Raw genomic sequence first — 26,931 nt, forward strand, 5'->3', positions numbered from 1 at the left:
GTGCTCATTCATTTGGGCCTTGCTACTTCAGTGTCATCATCCACTCCCTCCTCCATCATACAGTCAAAGAAGAGTTTCCTAATTTGGGAGGAATTTCAATCAATTTAAATCGTTGTCAGCAAACTATTAATTACTGTTTCTCTTATTGAATCAAATGCACACAACTGTAAGCAAAAAATTCCTTTTATTTTCTCTTGGGTTTGTTTCTGTTTTAATATTTACTGTCCTCTCTTAAATGTATTTTCATGGAGTCAGGAAGTCATACGTGGCTTGGCTGTGTCCTGTGGTAGGTCCACTGTGAATCCAGGTGCCTGGCACAGTGCAGCCCCATATCTCTTCCCACTGAGGGCTGTCTGTCCTGCAGCCCCTCGCTACATTAAGCATAACACCTTGCCAGTTGTGCCTAATGCATTTCTCACACACACCACTGCTCTCCATGAATTTGTATGAATTTGCTCTTTTTCTCTTTTTGGTCTTTGCTAGTCTACCTCTTTTCATTGTCCTATTTGAAGACTTTGTCAACTGCAGTTGTCAGGTAATGTTGGAGCAAATTGATTACAAGGGAAACAGAGCTGGAGTTCAGTGCAGGATACTCATTCCTTGCTCATACCTTTGTGGGTTAAATGTTTAGTAATTTCCTCCTATAGAGTACAGATTGTAATAACTTTTGAGGAATTATGGGCTGTACTCACTGACAGTCAAAGCCATTCACAGCTTCAGGGCATGACAATCTGAGTTACAAATACTGATGAAGTAAGTATGCCAAGATACACAACCATCTTCGGAGATAAAAAAATCTTTTAGTATCTGAGCTTTTTATTCTAAAAAAATGCATTTTGAAACCTTTAGGTCTTCCCATCCTAGTACCAACTACTGCAAAAAAAAAATTGGTTTCTTCAGTGGTATAAAAACTGATGGGGAGAGTCACTTTAGAAAACTGGCTGTCTTCTGGTGTAATATTTAGAAATGTTATGCTGAAGAACAGAGCTTTAGAGATGGTGGTGATAGTTTGTTTGCTCATGTCCTGGAGAAAATACCCTCATGTGACATTGCAGTAACTTGATTTTCCCTTGCTTTCAGCACTGTTCTTTACTATAACCTTTGCCTCTTGAACCCTGATTGCTAGATTTGCCCAAGAGAAGTAGCTCCTCAGAAGAATGTCATGTCAGATGAAGAGGATTCTACTATTCTTTGTTTTTCTGTAATTGGGATTACTTTTCATAGTAACAAGCCTTAGGACCTTCAGTTTCTGTACATACTTTGTTTCCTCAGTTTTGTTGGCTGTATTCATGATCCAGCATCCCAAATAGGAAATTAATAAAATTGGTCTAATTGTTAGGTTACTTGTAACAAGTAGGAACAGCTAAGTCTGAGGTCACTGGCTTTGCTGAGATAATGCTGATTTCAGTAGCTCTGTGTCAGAAGATTCTGTCCTCCTGCTATATCAGTGGAATTTCTGAGTCATGCATCACCCCGTATTTGCCACACTCGTGTTTTATAGATGCTGGATGGCACTTGTGCATAGTTTTGTTTTGCCCTTCCTGTTATCCATGAGGATCTTTCTTACAGGGAAGATAAAGGTTCCTTACCTTACCAAGCAGACTAGATTCTGGTTTAGTTTTCCTGCAACTTGAACTTTCCACTGCAATTGTCTGAGACTGTGGGAGCTAAAGGTATCTTACTCCTTTCATAGTTGGATGGAGTCTGTCCGGCAGCAATTCATGTTGTGTGTCAGCAGGAAGTCAATTGGTGTGCACTTTAAGCAATTGCATATAAGAAAAGTTGAACCTGTGAAGAAGGACCCAATTTCCAGCAGAGTTTAGAGGCTTTAAGAATCGCAATGAGGCAACATTTAGTTTTGTTTTTTTTTTAATGTGATATGTGTTATTGTTTGTGTAAATGTTTCTCTTGGTAGCTGTCAGTTCTCTGAAGTGCGATGAGAAGGACAAAGGAGCAGTTTTGTTTGTGTAACTTGTGTTGTTCCTCCGCTACTGAGATGTAAGTTGTCATTTTCACTTGGTCTAAAGGCTTTTGCACAAAGGCTAACCCAGAATAGTGTTTTAAGGCCAGCAATGGAATTTACTCTATCCATGTGAATTGTTTCCAAAAAGGATGGCAAGTTTCATGTACCAGGACTTCCAAAAAGAGCTTGTAAAAATAAGCAAGCTCTGTTCTATCTTAAGATTCTGTTCTATCTTAAGGCCTTTCTATCTTAAAATTCCTTTTCTGGGCAGGTCCCTGTTGGATCTTGTTGCAACGCCATGCTTCCTTAGGTCTTGAAAGATTATAGAAAGCAATATTTTTTTTCCCCCTTTCATCTGACAATATATAGATACTTTATTTCGTTGTCCAGGTCTATTTGTTGACAGATTTTAACCACTCATAGAGTGGTTGAGGTCTAATTCAGAGATCCAATTATTGCTGAAGATCTAATAATTTAACAGTGTTAAGTGTTTATAAAGTGTGTTATAGTTATGAGGGATATATATACACAACAAGCAGAAGATTTTTGAACTTTAAAAATTAGAAAATGGAAACTTTAGTAAATTTTCTTACAAGTTTTTGAGCTTACTAAATATATATTGTGTTAATAATAGACTTGTATATTAAAATCCTTTTCCACACTGGAAACAAATCAGATTTCATTCTTCATCATCCAAGAACTGGTTTTGAATCATATTTATCATGTGAATTTTATCTCTATTTTGGGAACTTGAAGAGAAATTTGCAGTTGAAAAACATCAAAACAAATACTCTGCAGGAGAAATGGTTGTTAGATTTGTGCAGTATTTACATTCATACTCACATACAGTAGGTTAAAGTTCAGTCAGTGTTTTCAGTGAACCTGTGGCCTGTTGTAACAGTCCTTAAGTTTAATTTGGCCTGTAACTTCTTAGCCTTTTGATACAGGTATTTATGCAAAAACTCATAGAATGGGTTATGACAGATAAGTTATTGTCTGCTTTCACTATTCTTTGATTCCAGTATTTGTTGCTGGCAACACTTGGTACCTTCACATTTATGATTCTTCTTAAGCTGGCACGATCACTTTAATAATGCTTGTGGTAATGAAAGGTTTAAATTAATTCCAGTCTCATGACTTTCTGTGGCATTTGGAAAACAAAAGATAAAAAGTATTTAATTTAATAAAGTACATCTCTAGAATGCTGAAAAGTTCAAAGGTTTAGGCTCAGATTCAAAGCTGAAGGTTCAAGAGTTGGGTGTTGAGTTTTGTTTTGTTTTGTTTGTTTTGCTAAAGAATGTTACGAAGGCAGTTTATTCTGTGTTAAAATCCCACTTCCCTAGAAATTACAAATAGGCTTTCAAAACTGACTGTCAAACCTAGGATATATATAAACTTCATGAATTTCTGTGATCTAAGGCCATTTTATTTCCCTAATTAGTTGATTGTGAATGAAGATTTATGCAATAGGATGACATAAGCAGCCAAATCTTACTTATTTGTGGTAAATGAAGACTGATGTACTGTAGCTAATAAGGGGAAAAAAGTGCAATAACACAGTTGCAGAGGGATCTATTAGCATGGGGTTGTGCAAAGGATGTACCAGCTGCTTGTATCTGTTGAGATTGGTGAGCTCTATCTTAGCACCAGTCCAGAACTGACCTTTTGGAGAGTATCAGCCTCATTTTCTTGGCAGTCCATTTCTGGGAGTGTTAGCATAGCCACAGCTTTTGTTCAGCTGGGCTAATAAATCCTCTAGAATCAGGGTCACTGTGATTTTCAAGTGACCTTACGTGGAGCTAGCTCAAGTCCACCAAGGGTTAATAATTCAGGTATCGACTGGGAGAGACTCTACTGTATCATCGTGCCCTGAAGCAGCATAGCTGTTCTGCATACACTGCATTTAAGCTAATAAACTCTAGAACTGAGCTGAGATTGTTGCAGATGCATATACAACCTGCTCACAGATTTGCAAATTAGACTTCTCATGTTAAAGTCACAGATGCATCCCCTTCCTATCGTGGCAAGTACACCCCTCCTTGCCTCAGTTTCTTACCTTTCTCTACCTACTGCAGTACACTGGAAAAATGAGAACATGATTGTGCAGTGTGAAACACTCTGAACAGGTTGTTTCACCAGAAGAGGTTTGTGGGGAAAGGGAGGTCAGACTTAGAACTAGTGTTTGCTTCCTTCTTCAAAGAAGGGTTAGGGAGTACATCTTGTGTAACTAACGGTGCTTCAGATTGTTTTCAGGATCTGAACAATGCTGCATTCATTCTGAGAGGCATATATTGACATGTTAAGACATGACTTGGATTTTGTTGTGCAGACAGGAAAGGTAGTATAAAGAATCTGTGGAATGGGGTCAGGGCTGTCTTCATTCAGCTAATCTGCGTGATTGTTAGGTTTTACATTTCCAAGTACCCCATCATGTCAGTGAAATTCTTTGTCATAGTGGTATTTAATGTAGGCAGCTTTGTAATCTTTCAATCTTTTTCTTTTCTTTTTTTTTCCACCCCTTTTTTTTAACTTGTGAGGAGAGGAAAGGAATTTTAGTTTTCTCTTTTAACTGTGTCTTCCAGTGCTCTTACAAAGCTCTGTTTTGTAGAGGATACAGATTATTGTCAGTTATTCTACTTGTGTGACCTTCTAAAATATAATAGTGGACATAGACTTTGACCATTTTAATATATATACAAGCTTATTGTTGTTCTTGCACTTAGAACAGGAAAAATAGGCAGAATTTTAAAGTTTCAATTTTTACACTAATTGATCATTATTTTACTTTTGGACACCAAAGAAAGAAAATGAATCTCATGCTAAGCATGCAGGAGGGTGATAGTGCAGGTTAGTTGTTGGAACAAGTTTGAGTCAAGCCTTTTAACACTTACAGGGTTGATTCAGTTGTGAGAATGTTTTGCATGCAAGTACTATGAAAGTAATCTTACTTTGTCAAGCAGGAGCAGGAGTCGAGCATCCCCAGCTGGTTACTGCAAGGCTTTATGGTTTGATGTTAGTCACTGTGACAGTGAAAGAAACTGTTGTGTATCACTGTGGGGTTCTTGCCATTGCCATCACCTGGTACTTCAGAGGCTGTGGGAAACTCCCTCAGAACTTAATTAAAAGGCCATGCTGATGTACTGTTTCCAAGTCTGTGTATCTTGGTTTCTGATACGATTTCCAAGTGTACACATTGGATTAGGTGACCAAATTGTTTCTAACTTTAATTTTTGCTAAGTATGAATTTCAGGTATTTTTTTGTTCCTTGTTTATCACCAGATAATAAAGAGGGGAAATGAAATATTTTCTTAACACTTGGATGAGATTAAACGAGTAAACTTTTATGTATCTGTATTGGTAAAGATAAATTATCCATTAAATATTACAAGAATTATGGAAGAATATGTTTCTCAGATGACCTTTAATTTTGATACGATTTGAACCAGCTCATATGCAAAATCATCACTGGATGGGTTCTTGATGGAGACATGTTACCCCTGTCAGTTTGGGTCTTTTACAAAGAAAAGCATAAGGGACTATTTGTAAAATGTTGTGGTATTTTCAGCCAGTTGTACAATCAGAGACAAGCTAGGCAGTTTGAAACTTTATTTCTAGAGCTGCGATTTGATTGTTGCTAGAAACAAGTTTGTGCTACTTAATATTCAATAGTTTTGGGATGAATGGGTGGGATACATTTTAAAGGCACTAGTTGCAGAAGCTTAGGGGAATATTGCAACTGCACAAGCAGAAAAGAGAAAAAAATATGCTCTTTAAAGCATTAATGCCTTAACAGAGAGTATTCAAGAGTACTTTATAAGTATGTGGAAGTAACAGCAAGTCCTAGTTAAAACTGTTTTGGTTCTTACAGTGAAATCCTGAAAATGCTCATGGAGAGTATGTTCTGTAGTAGTTTGGCTTTTTTTGCTACTGAACTAAAACATGCACACCTGTCTTGCAAAACTTGCTTTGTGAAGTGTGTCAGTTCACAAAGAAAAGAAGGAAAATTTTCTATGACTTTTGGTAGCAACTTTAAATTTCGAGAAGCATGTGAAGAAGTAAAACAAATCAGAACTAACTTTTTTTTTCTTACCCTGCGTTACTACTGCTTGAAAAGAGTTTTCTGGTTCTTGACTTTGTTCTGTCACTGAAGCAGAAAACAAGTTTTGTTAAAGTAATTGTTCTCCAGCGTTCAGACATGACTCTGCTACAGGATTTTCTAACTGGATAGAATTGGTATCATCCTTAACAGTTGCTAGATAGCAAATTTTACTCAGTATGCATATTCAAAGTGCTGTGGTAGATGCTGTTTGTGCTAGGGTTGTGTGGTGTGGAGGAAGCTCTCAGGCTGTCTCAGTGCAGCAGCATGTAATCCAGGTTGCACTATTTTTGTCTGAGCAGAACCCTAAAGAAACGTGTGCTGCACACCACAGCTACCACAACTAAAACACTGTCACTCACTGAGCAATGTGACATTGTACAACTAATTTCATCAGAGTAGATTTGGTATTTTAGGTGCTGAATTTGCCTGGGTTGTCTAGACTTGATACAGACAAAGCAGACTATTTCCTTCCTAGCATTAGTGAGCAACTGGTTTTATACTGGCTATGCAGAGACCAAAGAAACTTTAATCAAAGCAAATACAACTAAATTTTGTCTGTATGAGGAGCATCTTAAGCAGTCAGGTCCTTCTGAGTGCCTTGGGGCACTCTGTTTCTTCCTGCTAGTGTTCAACAGCAGCAGTGTAATGGATTATTCAGCCCTTCCTAGAAGAGGAGTTAGGGCCAGTTTGTCTAGACTAGCTGAATCTCTTATGAATAGATTTCCTTTGTGTCTTTCAAATTCTAGACTTTTTCCTGTAAAATTGAGATTCATTGTTAGTATCAGAAAGCAATTTTCCCTTTTGTCATGTTCAGGTAAAAGCTAAGCCACAGGGCTGGGGAAAAGGATGTTTCAAACAAAAGAAAACTGTAAACATTAAAAAGGCCAGAAATAGAAAACACTTTGTTTTCAGTGTCAAGTAATATTCCTTTTTTGATAATGCTCCATTGCCTTTGAGGGCACTTACTTGATGTAATGTCATTACATTTTAGTATACAAACAGTAAAAACTCATTTAAACAACTGCAAAGCCTAACCTTCAGTTAAGGTGATCTGCCTAAGTGAATTTTGACCAAAACTTTAATGACATTTCAAAGTTTGGTGTAAATATGTTATGGCAACCTGGATTTAACATTGATAATTATGGTCTTGGCACATTCTGAGATACACATTATCCTGGACAAAGGCTGAAGAGAAGACAACCACATGCATATACAGCTATACACACACACATACCCCTGCAGCACAAACCAACCAACCAAGCAACACAAAGAAAATCCAGAAACAAACTAGCACAAACCAAACCAAGCAAACAAGAACAAAACAAACAAAAACAAACAAACAAAAAAAGAAATTCCAGTGATTTAAACTGACATACTTTCAAGTTCTAGGTCTCTAAAGTTGTTGGTTTTTTTTGCTGGCCTTCAAAGCAGTAAACACACAATTTGTTATAGTTCTGTGGATTAAGCAAAGAACTCCTGCGTTATATGAGTGACCCATGCTTAAATGTATTCTAGTTGTGTAATGCAATTATTGGTGTGTGCAGTGTAGAAGATTACTGGTGTAGTCATTAGCTTGTGAGGCATAGAGGAGAGAATAGTCTTCCACTGAACCTGGATAAAAGGACTCTTAGCCCTCAGTGTACCTTAATTGTTTTAGGGTGGCATACTGTTCTTTGGGTTTTGTGCTGTTTGGGGTTTTTGTTCTTAGGTCTGAACTGTAATGGGCATTATTCAGGTCACTGGTATAAAACTGTCCAAACTTAAAAAGCTCTCTGCAGCTAAATAAATGCAGCCAGCTTTTATATTCAGTTGCTAACTACATACCAGATCAAAATAGGAGCTGTGTTGCCACCTAGCGAGAAATCTGTGGACACACATGTTGACTTGGAGTTGCATAAACTGGAAACTACAGAGAGGAGATAGGTGTAGAACCTGGCTTAAAAATTGATTTTTGCAGTTTTAGTTGGAGTTTCAGTAAAGTGTATGAAAATATGTTAAACTTGCAGTATGATAGATTGCAGTGTATTATATTGCAATATAACAAAGAGCTGTATAATGTAATGCAAGTTAGCATTTCCTGGTAACACTGTGAAATCTAGTGTTCTAATTTCCCTGACTTCTGTACTCCTTGTGATAAAGACAGCAGTGGTACAGGCAGTTGTGATTTGACATTTGCTGTTGAGATAAGCAACACTGCTGTAATCTGGTTGTTTGTTTTTGTTGCTGTGCTATCACCACTAGTAAGTGCTTGTTCAGATACTGAGAACTAGCCAGAACGGGTCTGATGGAAAAGTAGCTCTAAGGGGAGAAGAGAAAAGGTTGTTTGCAGTTGGATTGATTGCTTTGTTCTGTTTATTGTGCAGTTGCACAACCATGAAGGGGAGGGATGGTACAGGAGGGGGAGAATGGGTTGGCAGAAGAGGGAACAATTGCTGCTTTTAATGGAGCGCTACTTTAAGTGTTGCTAGTTTTCACTACCAAAAAAAATTTAATAAATCTTTTTGTGAATTTTTAACCTTCCATTCTTTTCAATAAAGAAGAACACTGCAGTCTTACAGCTAAGCATTTTGCCAGTTCAGGGCTCCAGCCAGCATGTAGCATACTTTTGCCAAATACACACCTTGTGCCTAATTGCTTTTCTGTTTTTTTTTCAGTTTGGGGTTTGTTTTTCAGTTGTTTTTGGATGTTTGTTTGTTTGTTTGTTTGTTGGGTGGAGTTTTTTTAAGAAATTCCACAGCATATTCTGACAGGTCTGCTGCTGCTCATACTCTTCCACTTCTCTCTGCTGAAGAACTCATCCTATCACAAAGTGTTTAAAAATGTGTTTTGGAGCGTGACATGTCTCTGGTAATTTGGATGCTCTTTGGTTTCAGACTACGATGCATTGCTCCCTAACAGGTGGTAATATGGGATTTAATATAATACATTTATCAGCAGTGAGCCTACTTTCATAATTTGATTGATCACAGCTTGGCAGTCAATGACTATTTTCAATTTCCTTTCATTCATTATTGAAAACAGAGCAGTGTTAGGAGAAAAATGTGATGTTTCAGATTTTACAGCAAAGGCTTGAAAATATCTCCAGCAGCAATTCCATTTCAGTTTGGAAGTCCAAGCTTGTGACAGAGCCCTCATTATTTTTTAATTACTGAAGTTTAGAACTTTACTTCTAAGTATTGTGTCCCTACTTGAATGTGTGCAACACTTTTGAAACTGTTACTTTGCAGCAGGGAGAACTACTTAACAGTGGTTTGTATCTAAAAAACCCCAACAATCCAGGAAGTTTTGTTTTCACTTTCCTGTGTTTCTCCTCTTCTCTGTTCCCTAGGTTCACTAAACCTGCTGCTTTGTGTAAACTGAGAGAAAGCAGAATGTAGAAAGTCTTAGAGGAGAGAGATATAGCCTTGTCCAATCTTTGATCCTGCTTGAGAAAGATTAGGTTTATCTCTTCTCCTGGTGGATGCTTTGTAAAACTTTACGAAGATTTATCATTTAATTAAATCAAATTAAATTATTTGTTTTAATTATATGCAATAGGCAGCCAGTGATGTTCTGATGCTATTTCAGACATTCGTAAACATTTTCATTAGTTCAAGTTGATTTTTTTTTTTTTTACCTGAAATATACCATCTTGTTTATGAAGCATTGCTTATTTGTATACAAAACAAAAAAAGAAAAGGAAATGAGTAAAAGGAAGAAGAGTTTGCTTTCATGGCCAGAAATGCAAAGCACCTTGTCACGTTTCTCAGATTTGTGATTCTGGACGGTATGGTGGATTTAAGTTGTGAAAGGGAAGGAAGGAAAGTGATTTTTCACACTCAATTCCATGTTCTTCATAGCTCATGGAGTATAACCTGAGAAAGAAAAATTGCCTTTCAAATCTCCCAAGACATCCAGCCCTAGCTAAAAAGACATTAACATGTTTATATTTATGTCCGAACACTGAGAAAGACTGGAGTAGAAAATGGAAGTTGTTCAGAATTTAGTGAGAGTCTGTGAAGTCTGATTCCATGACATGGAGATTTCCATAGGTTTTCACATGATGTGGCTCAGAAACAGATTCTAGTTGTTGTTAGCTGTAACTGCATTTTGTTGTTCTTTCTTCATGTCATCACTTTGTTTCCAAGTGCTACAATGACATTAAAACAAAAGATAGAGGAGATAGATTGTTTCACATTGTCACTCTAATTGTTCATTACCATGGTGTTTTTATCAAGGGCCATTCACAAGCTGTATGCATTCGTTTCTTTTTGGAATATGTTTTAAGCATGTTTATTAAGGTACAGGTTGATTGTACAATAAAAGATTTGGTGCTGATGGACACACTTTGCAGGAAAAGTTGTGTGCTTGTACTTGTGTCTTGCAACATCCTGAGCAGCTCTGAGTGCTGCCTTTCATACTCTTTGTTTGCCTTCTTCCATATTCCTGTCATTTATTTTAAGACAAACTTCTATAATTCAGATTGCTCACTGAGCAGCTGCACATCCTAAGTCTGCATGACACCAAGCCAACGGGGAAAAACATGAACATCTCTTTTTTCACTAACACTGAAATGTTTTGGTGTGTGGTTTGACAAGCTCCAGGCTACTATACAGTGGAACAGAGGGCAAGAATGTGTGTGGGATAAAGGGAGAACAGCCAGCAGTTTAATCAGCTTGGCTATGCAGGAGCTTTAGCCACCCCAAAGTGTGTAGGAGGGGAGGCAGGAAAGCTTTTGCTACTTGTTGAGCAAGGGGTCCTTAACTGGTCAGACACATCTGTGTGATGAGGAATCAATCACATATCTCATCAAGGCAGCTGCCTTGCAGTGGAGCTTTACTTGACAGAAAAGGAAATACTCTCTTACGGAAGAAAAAGAAATCTTTGGGGCAGAAACATCACTTTGGTTCTGAAGTAGGGGAGTTTCATTTCCAGTATAGGAAAGTCCCACCTCTAGCTGCTCATTCCTGTTGCCATGTGATGGCTATGCCGAGTGCTTTTATGATTTCCTTGCTAAATTATTAGAATAATAAAGGCTAAAAGTAATTTTCACAGAGAGGCACAAATGAGCAAACAGAGAGGGGGATGAGGAAACTTTTTAAATTAGTATTGCCTGGAAAGTTCATCTGGTTTTGGAATTGTGGCCTTGGGTACAGTAGGATTGGTTAAACTAGAGTTTGCTGTTGTGCAGCATGTGTGCTTCTTATGAGCTGTTCTTGAGGCAGAGCTCTACAGCAATGTGCTCAGCTTGGAGGGAGTCAACTCCTTTAGAGCCCCTTGAAGCATAGTGTTCTAGTGCAGACTTGCCTCCTACAAAATGGACCAGATGTGTGTTAAATGCAAAAGACCAGTTTCTGATAATTGGAGGCTACAGGGGTGCCTTCTGTGGGAAGAGGCTGGGAGCTGCCCTGTGCTGGTCACAGCAGTTTCCAGACAGTTCCAAGAGACCAAATGTGAACCCATCAGCCATGTGTATGTAAGTGGTGCTTCTGTGAAAATATATTTAAGGGAGAGCAAGAAACCCTGGAACCAAGGTATAGGCAGTGTGGAACAAAAAGAGGGAATACCAGGATCAAAGAAAGAGGAGGTTCACCATGGCAGAGCAGATACCTCCTATGGCCCTTGGAACACCAATGCTGGAGCAGTAAAAAGGTGTGAGAAGGAAGGAGCAGCAGAGAGGAGCCACTGTGTACTGAGCATGACCCCTACCTCCTGCACCACTCAGAACTGGGGGGCAGAGGAGGCTGGAGTGAAGTTGAGCCTAGGAGAGGAGAGAGGAAATTTGTTGGATTGGTGTTTTTATTCCCTCTACCCAAATCAGTAAGTTTTTATTTTAATTGGCATTAAATAAAATCAACTTTGTCAAGTAAGGCTATTATACCCACAATAGTATCTGGTAAGGAGTCTCCCTGTCTTTATCTCAACCCACAAGCTTCTTTGTTCCTGTTATTTACATTTCCTGCCCCTTCCCCTGCTGAGACCAGAGAGTGAGTTTAAGAGCCTGGGTGTGAGTTCATCAGCTAACCAAGGCTACTCCACAAGAGAAAATGACAATGCATTTGTAGAGTGAAACAATTGGTGCTGAGGGGTCTCAGTGTCTGCTTTACACATGCTTCAGGAGGTTACTTTGAACTAGGACTAGTTCAAGACAGCAGCTCATCAGGCACACATCCAAAGCACATAATTCACTTCAGTTGTATCTGGAAGAGTTCCAGTTGGTCAGTAGCTGCTGTGTGATGCTCACCAAAGGATGGTAGTTGTAATGGGTTAATGCAAGGGCTAACTTGCCTGCTCCTCCAACACAAAAGTAAGGGAAAAGTAACGCATAAAAACTCAGGATTGAGACAGAAGTGAGATAAGAATAGTGTTTATTGAGCAAAATCAGATAAAGATAGTATAAAATGCATAATTACCTTAGCCCATTTGCAGAAAAAGCATGGTGCAAAGCAGCAGCAAGCAGAAGCAAACAAGCCAAAAGCCCAAGCCAGAAAACTACTCCCCCATCCCGATTTGTCCTACCAGCTTCCAGCAGAAAAGACCACACCCCAAAAACCCCAGAACCCAGGAGCAGCAACCAGAACAGGAAACCTCCCTTGTTACAATCTGAATTTCAAGCCCCATAATGGTTTGCTCCATCCAGTACTTTTCATTTTTGAAGTTGGCATGACTGCAACGTGGTGTGAATAATAACAGCAGCAGATTCAACTCAACCCATGACAGTAATTGAGAATGACACAACCAGTGAAAAAGGTGTATTGCTTTCCTTTTAAAAAGTAGTCCTGCCATGTCTATTTAAATGATACATAATCATATTCTCACTGTACAATATATGCAGAAGCGTTTTAAGCAAGATGTTTACTACTGATGGAGATACTGCTTTTCAAAATACTGTCATAATCAAGCTGTGGCTGGAGAGCTAATCCTTCAAAGGACTGAACATGTTGAATCAGACTGTTCTGTGTTAAAGAATGACATATGTCTTCCATCTTCCTAAGGAACTTGATGCTTTCCTACCCCCCCAGAAAGATGTGGCTGCTATAGCCTGTGCACATCACTTCTAAGATGTTGAAGTGGTGCTATAATCCAGGCTGCTGAGAGCATCTAATTCTTCCATGCTGTAGGATACCATGAGCATACTTTCAAAATATGTTCAGTACATTAGAGATGTTTTAAAACGTTGGATAAAAGATTTTTGAAAGGAAATTAGGTGTTTTTCAGAATTGTCAGGGATGTGTAGGATATTGGGTAGTTAACTCCCATAGAAATTTTAAGTGATGATCATATTTTATATTCTCTATCAAAGACTGACATATCTTTCTTCACTATTATTTAAAGCACTTATCTTTTCAGTGCTTCCAGCAATTCATTTTCACTGTTGCTATCCAAACACATGGCTGCATTTTGTCTGTGCTGATTATGCTGGAAATTCCCTTTTCCATCTTAGAACTTCCCTATTTGTTACAGAAGTCTGAACTTCCATGACATTTTAACAACTTCAGTGACCCTCTAAATAAGTGACCCTCTAAATAAGTGACTTTCTAAATAAGTAGCTATTGATAAAAATGGAAACTTGAACGTCCCTCCAGTTGCTAAAACAAAAACAACTGATTGTTTTCAATTTGGTTTTAGCCTGAATATATAGCTAATATACTACCTTTTTATCTTCCACAGATCTGAAGAGAGAAGCCAGTATTTGTCACATGCTGAAACATCCTCATATTGTTGAACTATTGGAGACATACAGCTCAGATGGAATGCTTTATATGGTCTTTGAGTTGTAAGTTTCTCTCTTTTATTATCTTTGTTGTCATTTACTGAGTAAAATCCTAAAAGTATACCTGCTTTCACCTGCCTGTTTTACACTTCAGAACTTTTGAATGCTATGAAAATACTTGCAAGTGCAAATTGTACCAAATTAAAAAAAAAAAAGAAAGAAACAAAAAGAAAAGTTGTCCCACTGGCTAACATTAGACTGATTCTTTATAGCATTCTGTTTATGGATGGCTACTGTGCCCCTAATAGGGTGTATGAGAATGAGTTAAAAATCTGCTGGGTAACTGGTGCCAGTTGGGAAGTTTTGCTTCTCTTTTTTTCCAGACTGTTGCTTCTTCAGCACTGCTTTTCCTTTATTAAATAAAGTTTATTGGAGTATTTAAGCATGCTTGCAAATTGGTATACCTGTTCCCATCACTAGAAAAGAGGCATTTGTCTAAAAGATACATTTTAGAATCTTGAATGTGAGAATTTAGTTACTGTAGAGCGAACAAAATAGCAGTGTACAGCTATTTTTAATTCACAAAGAGAAATACAAGGATGAGCAGCCCCCAAATCACCACGTTCCTCCTTTGAGGGAAAATTATTAGTCCTTCTTGAGTTAGATTTTAGCTAACTGGGAAGGACAAAAACAGACATGGAGAACACTAATTTGTGCATCATCTGTATTAATTCTTCCTTCTCTTCTCTGTAGCTATCAGCTCTTCTGAGGTTCCACATATATGCATTCCTAGTGTATCTGGGCATATATGTTTATACCTCTTGACCTCCTCTGATTGTCCTGCTTTATGTTTTGTGATGCATTTGGCTAGCTTATGTTGGAGCAAGCCATGTCATGCCAGTGTATGTAGGCTGAATCAGCATGTCCACTAGAGCCAAGAGGCTTGATTTGAGATATGCACTTAAAAAATAATTCTTATGTATTAGTTTCACCATTGAGGTAGAGAAAAGGTTAGGTGGTAACAGAAAAAAGGGGGTGGGGGAAAGACCCAACGCCCCCCCAAAAAACAATTAGGTAAAGCTGAAAACTGTTTGAAAATTTTCTTTTTTTTTTTTTGAAGGTGAGTTTATAAACTTATGATTGTGTGAAATAATTGTTTTATGCTTCCCTTTTAGCAAGTTTTGATTCAATACTGACTTTGGTTTTATTTTGTAAATCCTAAAGCATGGACCAAGGGACTTTAATTATCCTATTATGAAATAATTATGTACACCTTAGGGAGACATACTGTGATAATTAACAAGATTTTGAAATGGAAAAAAGGTTCTGCTTCTATTTTTACAAGCCAGTAGCTCACACATATGAGACAAAAGCCGTAATTATTTTTCAATGACAAGCCTATTATCATTTATGTTTGTATACATAAAAAATTAAGTCTGAACAATTAGGATCACTACACAAATACTGTACCTGACTTCAGGCCACATGAAAGAGGAAATAGGAGGCTAAATTATTTGAAGGATAATAATTCTTTACTATCTCATTTGCCTTTGTTTCCCTTACACACTATAAAACACCACTGTCTTGTAACAATGATAGAAAATGAGACAGTAGGAACACCTGTGCTCAAAATGTAGCAGGGAATGGAAGGGTTGTAGTCACAATATGTTATGCTGGAGGGGATGTTTCATAAAGTGATTCAACAGGAGACTAATGTTTGCTGTGGAGTAAGTCTGAATTGTCCTAGTTTAATTGGGTTATTATACTATATAATTGTAACCATAATAAGAAACATGCAGGTAGAAAAAAAGCATCATCTATGTAGATAACTTATTTTCACTTGTACTGCTTTACTGCTTTCTCTTCATTATCCTATTATTATAGCAAACTTAACTGCTTTGCAACAAAGTTGTGTCTACAGCAATAAAATATATTTTATTAGGGTCTAGTTATTCTGAAATGACAGGAAAGGGGAAGACAACACAGATCTGCAGACATAAGCCCAGCTGGTGATGGTTTATTTGTGGACTGGCAGATGCTTTTCATAAAAATTAATTTGAGTCCAGCAAATGAAATGCACAGAGTAGCAAAACCTAAAACTTTTTTGTGCCATCAGCTGTACATAAATGATATGTAGGTCAACTACAGTTTCCTGAGCTGTGATCTGCTTGGAGCAGTTGCTAAAATGACCCTGAATATCATTTCCCCACTCCTGCTAGCCTGTTTCTGATAGAAGCACAATGCTGTTGGCCTTCTTGGGCATCTGGGCACATTGCTGACTGAGCTATTGACCAACATTCTCAGGTTGTTTTCCACCAGGCAACTTTCCCACCACCCTGCCCCAAGCCTGGAGTTGTGGTGAATCAAAAGCAGGACCCAGCACTTGGCTTTATGGAACCTGTTACAGCTGGCCTTGCCCCATTGATCCAGCCTGTTCAGATCCCTCTGCAGAGCCTTCCTGTCCTAAAGCAGATCCATATTCCCATTCAACTTGGTGTCATCTGCAGATTTACTGAGGATGCACTCAGATATTAAAAACACAACAGCCCCAATATGGAGTCCTGGGAAACACCATTTATGATCAGCTTCTTAGCTGGATTGAACTCCATTCACCACAACTCTTCGTGCCTGGCCATCCAGCCAGTGAAGCATATGCCCAGAACCACCTCCAACCATCAGATCACCAACAAGTCCTCCTGTGTTCATGAACAACAGCCCTGCTGGGCATGCTCCCTGCCTGCCACACTCACCAGCAGTGTCAGGGAGTTGCCTTCCACACAGAAGTGGAAGGCAATCCTTAATCTTGTTAATGATCATTAATCTTGAATTAACTGCGAGCTTTTACACAATACAAGCATGTAGTCAATAAAAGTACATCAAACAGATATTTTATCGTGTCTAAATAGATGAAAGTAGTCTTTTGTAAGTCTGTGTCTTGCAGAGGCTTTAAATGATGGTACACTCAGTTGTGGCTTTGTTGAAGTGTTAAGAAAATAAAAGAGGAAAAATAATTATCTGTTAATTCTGCTTTGTTGCAGCACTGCAAAATAGCACAGCTTCTTGGTTTATGGAGTGAATTTTTTTTTTTCATTATTTTATTTAATCATGTTAGGATTATATTTAGAGGTTTATTTCTAAATACAGTCTCACCTGTAACTCTCCATCTTTTATATAGCTTTACTGTACTTCTTTCATACTTGTATAATGCATAATCTAGGATAAAAATGTCTTAAATGTTAACTTCTAAAAGTAAAATCAAAAGAAACTAAATCTCTGGTTTTTTTCACACCAGCACAAGTTGCTGTGATTACTGAAAGAAAATAATTTCAGGTTTAAGGTTTGGACCAGATTTTCAAAATATCTGATGAATTTCTGTATCTTAATTTTCAGAGGTTGCCACACAGAGCTTCAAGAAAAGTTAACCACTATATTTTTAAAGTTAACTTATGGCAGTTTATTTGTAGCAAGTGAAGATGCAAGTGTGTAAGACCTGTCCAGCTAAAGGAAAAAATGCCTTCATACCTTTGGCATACATGATAGAAAACTAAGTAAACTCAGTTATGAGCAATATGCCAAGTCTTTAGTTTGTCTGAGGCTTTTTTTAAGCACTAATTCAGTTCCCTAAAGCAGTACTTTTTGATTCTTCACCAATAAATGAAGTCGTAGGACACATCTTGTTAGGTCATCTGAAAATTCAAAGCATTGTATCCTTGTATCAAGATATATATCTCTTCTGGAGTATACTGTCTATTCTTCAGAGTGATTATTAGCCTCAGAACAGATTTCTACATGGAATATGACTCAGAAGTAAATGTTATGGCTAGATTGCATCTTACCATCAGCTTTGTGCAGAATAGTAAAGACTTTTCAAGATGCACAGTTGTACTGATCAGAGTGACGTAAAGTAACATTTATCCAAAGGGCTGAGATCCAGGCACAGTTCTGCTAAAAATGTATAAAGAACAAGAGCAGAATATCGGAAATTTGTACCAACACTGGCAACAATGCAGCTGTGGTGGTGGTGAGAGTTGCTGTAGCTGGCACCGTGAGTGTAAACGCCATGAAGTGTCCCAGGTTGTGCAGCTTCCTCGAGTGCCCTCTGCTGGTGCCAGGCGATCCTCTCTCAGAGTATGAGCGTATTCCTCTTGTGCCTTCCACTTCTGTCTTCCTCTTATACATCTCGGTGTGTTTATTCTAGTGTATTTTAACTTATCCTAATTGTTTTATTTTTGTGGCTTTTTCACATGCCTAATGCTGATAGTCCTTACAAAACCTTAAGACCTCCTGAACTTCGATTTCATTGATAGCTAAAAACTTCAATCCTCTTATATCACATCAGCCTTTTTCAGCTTGTGCAGAGTCACCTTTTAAGTGATTCTGACGTTGCAGAGTTTTGACTCTGTTAATGCACTGAATTTTCCAGGGTTTCTTATAACTGAGACTGACTCCTGCTTTGGCAGCCTCAGGTAGATAAGTCTCCTAAGATTTTAAGCTAAAATTCAACATTATTGGGATCAAAGAAGCCCTATTTACACATGAAGAAAAATCTGTTCTTCAGATTTTGCCCTGAAACAGTACTCAGTTGAAGTCAGAGATTAAAATACACCTGCTGAATATTTGTGCTTTTGAGATAAACAGGGATCATCTTAATGAATATATAATAAAACTAGGCAAAATTACTGCTTAGAATCTGTGGCAATTTTTAACATGAATGTAATTTAAACAAGTAAAAAAATATTTGCAAAAAAAATGAGACTGCCACTTCCTGTTATAAAATTTAAATGAAATATGCTGGTATGTATGAGTGTGAGGTTAGAAATACATGTTAAAGACTATTCTGGTTATTAACACCTTACTAATAGAGTAAAGAAATTACACTCTTGGCATAGTGTCTCAGCAACTAGTGATGCAGATAAAAATCTTTAGTGCCTCTGGATCTTTATTCATCTGGGGCTCATAACAAGTCAGAGTGAAATTAATCTAAAGAGTTCTGCTGCTTCATGCTGAGGGGAGACCTCATCGCTCTCTACAATTACCTGAAGGGAGGTTGGAGCGAGGAGGGGGCAGCCTCTTCTCCTTGGTGTCAAGCGACTGGACTAGAGGAAATGGTTACAAGCTGTGTCAGAGGAGGTTCAGGCTGGATATTAGGAAATATTTCTTCACTGAAAGGGTTCTCAAACATTGGAATGGTCTGCCCAGGGCAGTGGTGGAGTCACCATCCCTGAGGGTATTCAAAGCAGCATGTGGACCTGCCAATTAGAGACATGGTTTAGTGTTGACCCTTCAGTGCTGGGTCAGAGGTTGGACTGGGTGATCTTCGAGGTCTCTTCCAGCCAGATGTGTTCTTCAATTCTGTGACAATGACACATCCTAATTTCTGTTAGTTAATCATACATTTTGTATGTTTGATTGCTTGGTGTTGCTCAGGTTTCAATTTTTTTTCTCATCTAGATGAAATATATTGCTGGGAGGAGATACTGAAAGGGAGATTGACATAAGTGTTTGTTCCAGTGAGGTAGCTAAATCCAGTTTATGCTGTTCTCATTGAACGACCCTGCTGCTGCTATACAGTGCTATGTATAATGCAGCATAGTCCATTCTCAAAATGATATTTAGCCATGTATACAGACTAGCTGCATGAAATTGAGCAGGACATAAAACTACTGGAGAAAAAACATATAGATGAGTAATGCAGCAATGAGCAGTCATGATTTGGCAATGTGGGATTCTGATTTGTGAGGCTTGTTAAATCCCAAGATGGTACCAGTGCTGAAATAACTGACCAGGACATTTTTTTCCACCTACTAAATAAAAGTGCACTTCTTTTGGTCACCAGTCTCTCTTAGTTGTCACTGATTTATCCACGTGATAGTTTATTTTTCATAGGGATAACTTTTTATCCCTGTTTATTTGAGAATCAAAGCTTCTGCACAATGCTTGTAACTCCTCAAGGAGAAGTTTTGCATTGCAGGTGTGTAACAAAGCAGAAGTGGTTGTGTGATGACATTCTGGATAGCTTACCAAAATGCCCCTCATAATGTGGGCTTTGTAGATACCTTGCAACTTCTGCTGCCTTTTGCTTTCCCTCTTTGAGGTTTTGGTGGGGAAGAAACAGACAAGGTATGGAGGCTGAAAGTTACATGTTACAGTCAATATTTTTGCAAGTGCCTTGTTAAGCATGAGTGATGAGATTTTTATTATTCCTGTTAACTCTTGTTGCTCTACCCTTTCCCCATCAAGCAATGAAGATTTTTAGATATACATTTGTCTGGGGTTATTTACAAGGGAAAGCAATGGAGGAGAGTTATGCCACACCAAGGTGCTTTGGTTTTAGAGAAGGGGTAGTCTAACTTTAGCCTAAGGGCTATTAATATGAGTGCATCTAAAAGTGTTACACTACTCATTGTGGGAAGTTAGCAGAAAGACTACAGACAATTAGGGAGAAAAAGAACAAAGTATCAAGTACCACAGATAGTGATGTAGTGTATGTGCTGTCAGTGTTTTCAGGTGCCTTCAGTGAGGTGTGAAATATCTTCTTGGCTCCTTCATTACCCTTATGAAAATGCTTACTTGAAGGGCTGTAGTGTATTTCTGGAGGTTTTTTTGTAAGTCTTCATTTAAGACTAAGTTTGAGTAAGACTTTTGTGCAACTACAGTCTTAATTATATATAGACTTGCACTACTTGACGTGGTATCATGCATTAATTATTAACTTGGAGAGCCTTCTTGCACAGGGCATTGACTTCCTGCTGTCTTGCATACCTTGTTCAATGAACAGTTTGAACAATAAAGAAGTGTTTGGTTTTGCTGATGCTTTGAGAGAACTGTTGCATGACCTGAGGAGCATCAAAGGTTAATCTGTGGCAAGCTGTGTTCTATTAGATAACTTACTAAATGCTGGTATATTTAATAATGCATTGTACATGTATCCAAAGTATTTCATGTAAGATTTGTATGTAGAGTAAATAGATTTTTTTATTTCTTTTTAAAATTTTTCTGTAATTGATTATAGTTATCTCTTTTTATCTGCAGTATGGATGGAGCAGATCTGTGTTTCGAAATTGTGAAGAGAGCAGATGCTGGATTTGTGTACAGTGAGGCTGTAGCTAGGTATGTATTATAATTACATTTAATCCTAAAAGATAAATGGAAGAGAATGAAATATACTCTTGTACAATCTGGTAGCCAAAATTTGGAATACTATAAATAATCCTCTTTCCACGTCCTGAATGTTCATTCCAGCAATTAGCATAATAAAAGTAGAATTTTGGAGCATTTTGTCATTTATTCATTCTATATTTGAATGGAATTGTATAAAATAGTATTTTATATCCAATACTTAATTCTTGGCCTTTTCTCATATGAGATTCTTTGTTTGCTTTTTCTCAAAACTATGGACATTTTAGTATCATAGAAACCAGGTTGAGAGAGACATCAAGAGGTCTCTGTTTCAACCTTCTGCTTAAGACAGTCAGGTCAGCATTGCATTTGCATCATGTTGCTCAAGGCTTTGTCCAGAAAAACCTCCAAGGATGCCTCCCTGGACAATATAATCCAGTGCATAATTATGGTCTTAGGGAAAGATGTTTACCTAAAGCGATTTGGAACCTCCAGAGGACAAGCATTGCCTCCCTTAGTCCACCATTAGTGTTATGCCTGATGCAGCACAGGAGGCTGTTTGCTTTCTTGGCTTTCTAGTATGGTCAGTAATCTGTTAGGTGATCCTTTAGACACAAGGGAGAAAGAGGTTAGTCTTCCATCTACGTCAGGCAAGCCAAGATCTTAGTTCTGTCCCTTTATAAATAAATCAGGCAGTGATAGTCACTTTTTCTCCTTTCTGTGTTTTGTTATAAAAATCCCTAAAGGATCCTGTGTTCCTTGTCATATGAAACAGACTTAATGAACATTTGAAACCTTTGAAAAAATGGATTTTATTCATTATTATAAACACCATTCTACCAAACTCTGTTTATTTAAGGTTAAAGTTGGGTGATGAGTTTTTATGGTTAGCATCTTAAAGCATCATTTATTATATACGTATACTAATTTTTCATGCAACTTTGTCATCCATGATGTCTTTGTTTTTTCAGTCATTACATGAGACAGATACTGGAAGCTCTTCGTTACTGTCATGATAATAATATAATCCACAGGGATGTGAAGGTAAGGGGGGTTAATTATTTTTTGTTTCTTCACCACAGTGATACAAACCACTGAGTTCTAATTTCCATAATTTAAAGGAAGGGGAAGCTGTAGAAAAGGAAGCTATATTTGCTGAGTGTGTTGTTTACTCTTACTGTGTTGTGTATGATTAAAGCTGCTCTCTAATTCCATCAACAGAGAACACTTAGGAGGTCTTCATTCACAGATAACACATGCATCTGATTGCCACTTACATTGAAAGTCAGTTTAATTTCTAGTTTATGAATATTAATATAAAATCAGCTTGCCTTTTTTTTGTGGTAAGAACAAAGTATATATAAATTAATTGCATTTAAAAACCCTTTAAAATCACTGTCTTTATTAAATACCATCCTTAGAATTAAATTTGCTGAATTCCACGAGGGAGTGAGAATTTATTTAATGTATCAGTCTAAAGTACAGACAGTGCTTTATTTTTGGCAAAAGCAGTGCAGATATACAACTATAGGGTTTGGGTGTAGAACTATTTATTTAACTGCAGTATCCCAGCTCTAGATGTCACTGTAGACATTGTTTTGAAAGGAGTTAAACTAAACGAGTGACTTCCAAATTAACTGAATGAAAGTGAATTGATAAAAATCTATACAGTTAATACAATCATACTACATTTTTTCCCTCTTAATGTTTCTGTGAATGTTGTTTCAAACTGCAAAATGTTTGATCGTTGTCCAATACCCAGGAAATTTTACACTTTAGAGTCTTTTTAAGAATTAGGTATCTTTTAAGCAAGCTTTGTGCTCTCTTAGCTTTTGACTGCTTAGGAAGTTAGGAATATTTCAGTTTGCTGTAATCTGCTGCCAGAAACTTCACCTTATTCTTTAAGGGATGAGGTCTAGCAAAGCTTCTGGAATACTGGCTGCAGCCTGTGATGAACTCCCTCAGGCTTCAAATTAACCTCTGATGGCAGAACCAAAACCTGAAAGCCTTTACAAGATGGCCTGTAGTTGTGCTAATTTCTGTCACTGCTCTGTGAGACCAGACATTTCTCGGTCCCTTCTATATCATTTCACCTCCTTCAACACTGCGTAAAGGCTTTATAATCAGTGACAATTGCATGTTTGCTTCACCTTCAGTTAATGAAATCTTGCATTCATTCACTGTTTGGAATGAATTATCATATGATAAAGAAAGTAAAAAATGCTAATGCAGGAAGGCAAAAAACTCAAGGCAGCTATGCATCTGTGGGGGGTTGAAATTTCCCTCCCACACCAGACTAGCTCAGTTTGGAAGCAAATGAAGCTGTATTTACAAGCAAAAACTACAGTCTACAATGGAATGTAATGAATATATACAAAAATATACAAACTATACAGTATTTACACACACAAAAACGTACACAAAACGCTCCTGGCCAAAGCCAGGAAAGCTGTCCCTCTGCCTCCCCCTTCCCTGCCCTCTCCAGCCCTCCCCCGGCAAAGAGAAGAAAAACAAGAAGCAGAGGGGTTGTTAGAACTTAGCTTTCAAGGTCAGTACCTTATCTTCTCCAGCAAAGAAAGCAAGAAGAGAAATGCAGAAGCACCCTGCTAGACTGCCCAGCAGAAAAACACCAGACAGACTGAACTTTGTTTGGAATGCTGAATCTTAAAACACCAGACAGACTGAACTTTGTTTTGAATACCAAATCTTATATCTATAGATAAAGAGATATCTGTAGGTTTCTATCTCTATATGGAAGTGTTTAGAATAATCATTATTTTTCTTTCTTACACCCAATTGTGATTTATTTACATTTCTTGTACTTTCCTGCTTGAACTCTGTGAAAATAAATTAAAAGCATAGCCTTAAAACCACCACAGCATCAGAAACGCATGCAGCAAGAACTTTCTCCCTTATCACATTTCTTTCTCCCTTATCACATTTGTTTGTATTCTGCCAACCTAGTGCTGTAGGACTCAGCCATTCCTTTTATTCTTTCAGACTCTTGCTGTGTCAGAAGTACCTGAAATACTACTACTGATAGTAGCAACATTGAAGTGGGATCTTTTCCGATACAGAGTGTTATGATGGAGTAGTTTGTATACAGAATTAGCTTCACATACGAGAACAAAGAAAGGGAAATGGGAATATGTGGGTCTGAAATGAGATGCTTGTCTTTTTCCATAAAACCCTTGCTAGAAGTTGATTGCCATTTGTCACTTAAGTCAGCCACTTTCTCTTGACCTGTCAGCGTTAGATAATAATGAAAATATTTTGATACTACAGTCATTGGAAAGTGGTAAGTGGGAGAGGACCTTTGAGAGAGAACAAAGAAGTAGGAGAAAAATGGCTTGTATCTTTCTTACAAATCTCAACTTCACCATATTCTGCAAAATAGTATTTTTTCTTACTTCACCTTCAGGGAAAAAAAAGTAACAAATAGGGTTATCTCTGTGGGGTTTTTCTCTTAACATAAATACAACTGAAGATGGTTCCCTTGTATATGACAACACGTTTATTGCAGGCAGTAATAAATACCTCCAGATTTAATGGAAGTAAAAACAAGTAAAGAAAATGCACTCTGTAGATGTAATATTTCTTCAAGAAGGAGAAAAATTAATGGTATGCCTCTGCAGCTCTTAAATTGCAAAGGATGCCACTGATCATTGAACTTCCTTAAGTTCTGTGCTATGGATTTTAATAATTATGATCTTAAAAGCTGAAACTGTTGCTTTTGTTGCACATAGATGAACTTGAGTATTTCAAATCACTCTGGCAGGTCATGTGGTATAGAGTACCTAAAGCAGCATTGTGCATTCAGTACAGTCAGCATTCAGTATTTTGAGTTGTTAGAATTTCACTGTTTGGGAGAAGTTGCTCTGTCTTTTCTTGACAGTTTCACTGAGTTACCTGTTTAGTAAGAGGACAGACTAACATTGATAGTGGTAGTAAGACTAAAACTGATACTGGTAGAAGACTTTTGTGCTAGTTACTGGAAGTAGAATGGGATTCAGCTGATGAAATAGACTGTTTAAGCACTGTATAAGTTATGAAGCAGGACAGTGTTCTATAAAAAGTGCATTTCTTCAGTGTTTATTGCAGATTTTTTCACTCTTTCATTTTTGCAATAAATTCAATTGGTTGGTTTTTATCAGCAAAACATCAAGAGGTTTTACCAATCTCTCTCAGCCTGTGTTGTGATGCTTATGGAGCATTTTATATAGTTGAGAAATCATGTTGTGAAAATACCTTTTAATGTAACTGATACAAGAACAATTTAATCCCGTTAAGAGCTTTAGTTGCTGAAGATTTGTCTTTAGTTCACTCCAAAAACTCCAACTTTGCTCTGTGATTTCCGTGTAGTTTGAGTGCTCATATATGTTTCTGTGATCAAGTAAATGATAGGTGTGCCACTAGAGTCACAGGCAACTTTGCTGGCTAAATGTAGACATCCAAAACTTGTATTATAGGTTTAGCTCAGTTCTAATGAGCTCTAGTTTGTGAAATGTAATCATCAAAATAGAGCAAACTTCTAGAGCAAAAATACACTAATTCTGCCTTCTCTGCTGTTAAGATTCAATTCAATGTTTCTTTCACTGGAAGCAAACTCACTGTTTCCAGAGAGTAGGACTGAGTGCTGTTCACTCTGTGGAGTGTCATATAAAACTCTCTGTTGGTGCAGGTGACTTGAGACTTGATCTGTGGATAGGTTTTGCATGTTGATTTAGGCACTATAGAGAACTAAACTAACCATATGAATTCTGAGAACACACTCAGTTACCACTTCTTTCACTGTGGTAACTCCTTGCACTTAGGCACTTCAGATTTTGCCTGTACAGCTGAAGTCTTTTATACTTCTGCTTTTAAGTATATCTAGAAAATTAGTAAGGCTTGTACCTGTGTGTGTGTTTATGTAAGTGTATATTCAGTTATTTTAAAAATAATCAGAGAAGCTGTTCTTCAAGAACAGCTTGAATCTGCATATCCAAACCAAGGAATCTGTTGCATGTTTCTTTCTCTCTGTTCTTTTCACTTTGGAATAGAACCTGGTTTATGCTTTTGGGAAACAGTCAATAACAACAGATGCTTTTTCTATATCTTTTAGAAGTTACTAGATGTTTGAGATCCAGTAGCAACTGCTTTGTGAGATTTCATTACATACTAAATTCTTTAAAGGTTATTAGGACTGCAAAATGAACAGCAGAGGTGGAACTAAGGTGTCCTATCTGGCTGAGATGCATTTCCTCATTCAATGCAGAAGTTAGGTGGCTTCAAGAATAAAACTTTCAGTATTTTTTGCTCAATGTTTCTTCAGGGGCTTTCCATCTCAGAGCTCCATTTGGGGAATCCTGTGAAAGAAGCAATCACTAAATTCTATTCTCACGGGTAACATTGTATTAAATAAAATGTTACTTTCCTATGATTTTCTATCTTTTTTGCTTACATCTTTATTTTACTTCTGCAGAACACGAAGGAGCTGTCAAATGATAGGAAGTCTTGTGGTCCCTGTTAGAGAAGACCCAGTATCTTGTCTGCTGGCACTTGGGTTGATTCAGGGTACCTGTCATTGAACTTAAGAGTAGGGTTGGGAAGACAGAATTGCTTACTGCATCTTATTGTGAAGTTTTGAGTATTTTACAGCACTTCTTACGCTCAGTAAATTCCTCTTGATCTTGGTTGAAGAGAAGATTGTACAAGGAAAAAGACCGTTATGTAATATTAAAGTTCTTCTGTGAAATGATTCAAAATTGAAATCTCTACTTGTCATCATGATATTCTAACTTCTACAGTCCAAAAAAAAAAAAGAACAAAAAAACCCCACCACAAAATCTCCTGTTTTGCATTGCTCTCATACTGATAATGATCATTAAATGTATATCATTGAATAATTTTTTTATACCAGTAGGTAATAAACATTTATGCCTTCCTAATCAAACCATGGAATTTACCTCACAAGATAATACTAGGAGAAATTCCAGTCATTTGTTTTGCCAGTACCAAAGGTTAGGAATAACTGCATGTGTGCATTTCATTCGTATTTTCTTCACTGAATATTAT

At 37.5% G+C, this 26,931-nt stretch overlaps 1 protein-coding gene across 5 annotated transcripts in view; it reads left to right on the forward strand.

The window, feature by feature from the left end:
• Nucleotides 1-26,931, forward strand: part of CASK (calcium/calmodulin dependent serine protein kinase) — a 196,687-nt gene that overhangs the window by 62,909 nt on the left and 106,847 nt on the right. For all 5 annotated transcript variants that reach the window (XM_054387798.1, XM_054387806.1, XM_054387825.1 and 2 more), the window contains exons 3-5: nucleotides 13,713-13,818; nucleotides 20,788-20,865; nucleotides 21,846-21,918. In XM_054387798.1, coding sequence (XP_054243773.1) covers nucleotides 13,713-13,818; nucleotides 20,788-20,865; nucleotides 21,846-21,918 — 257 coding nt within the window. The remainder of the gene's footprint in view (nucleotides 1-13,712; nucleotides 13,819-20,787; nucleotides 20,866-21,845; nucleotides 21,919-26,931) is intronic.

This window comes from Indicator indicator, chromosome 1 (genome assembly GCF_027791375.1).
Source record: "Indicator indicator isolate 239-I01 chromosome 1, UM_Iind_1.1, whole genome shotgun sequence".
In the NCBI taxonomy this organism is placed as follows: Eukaryota; Metazoa; Chordata; class Aves; order Piciformes; family Indicatoridae; genus Indicator; species Indicator indicator.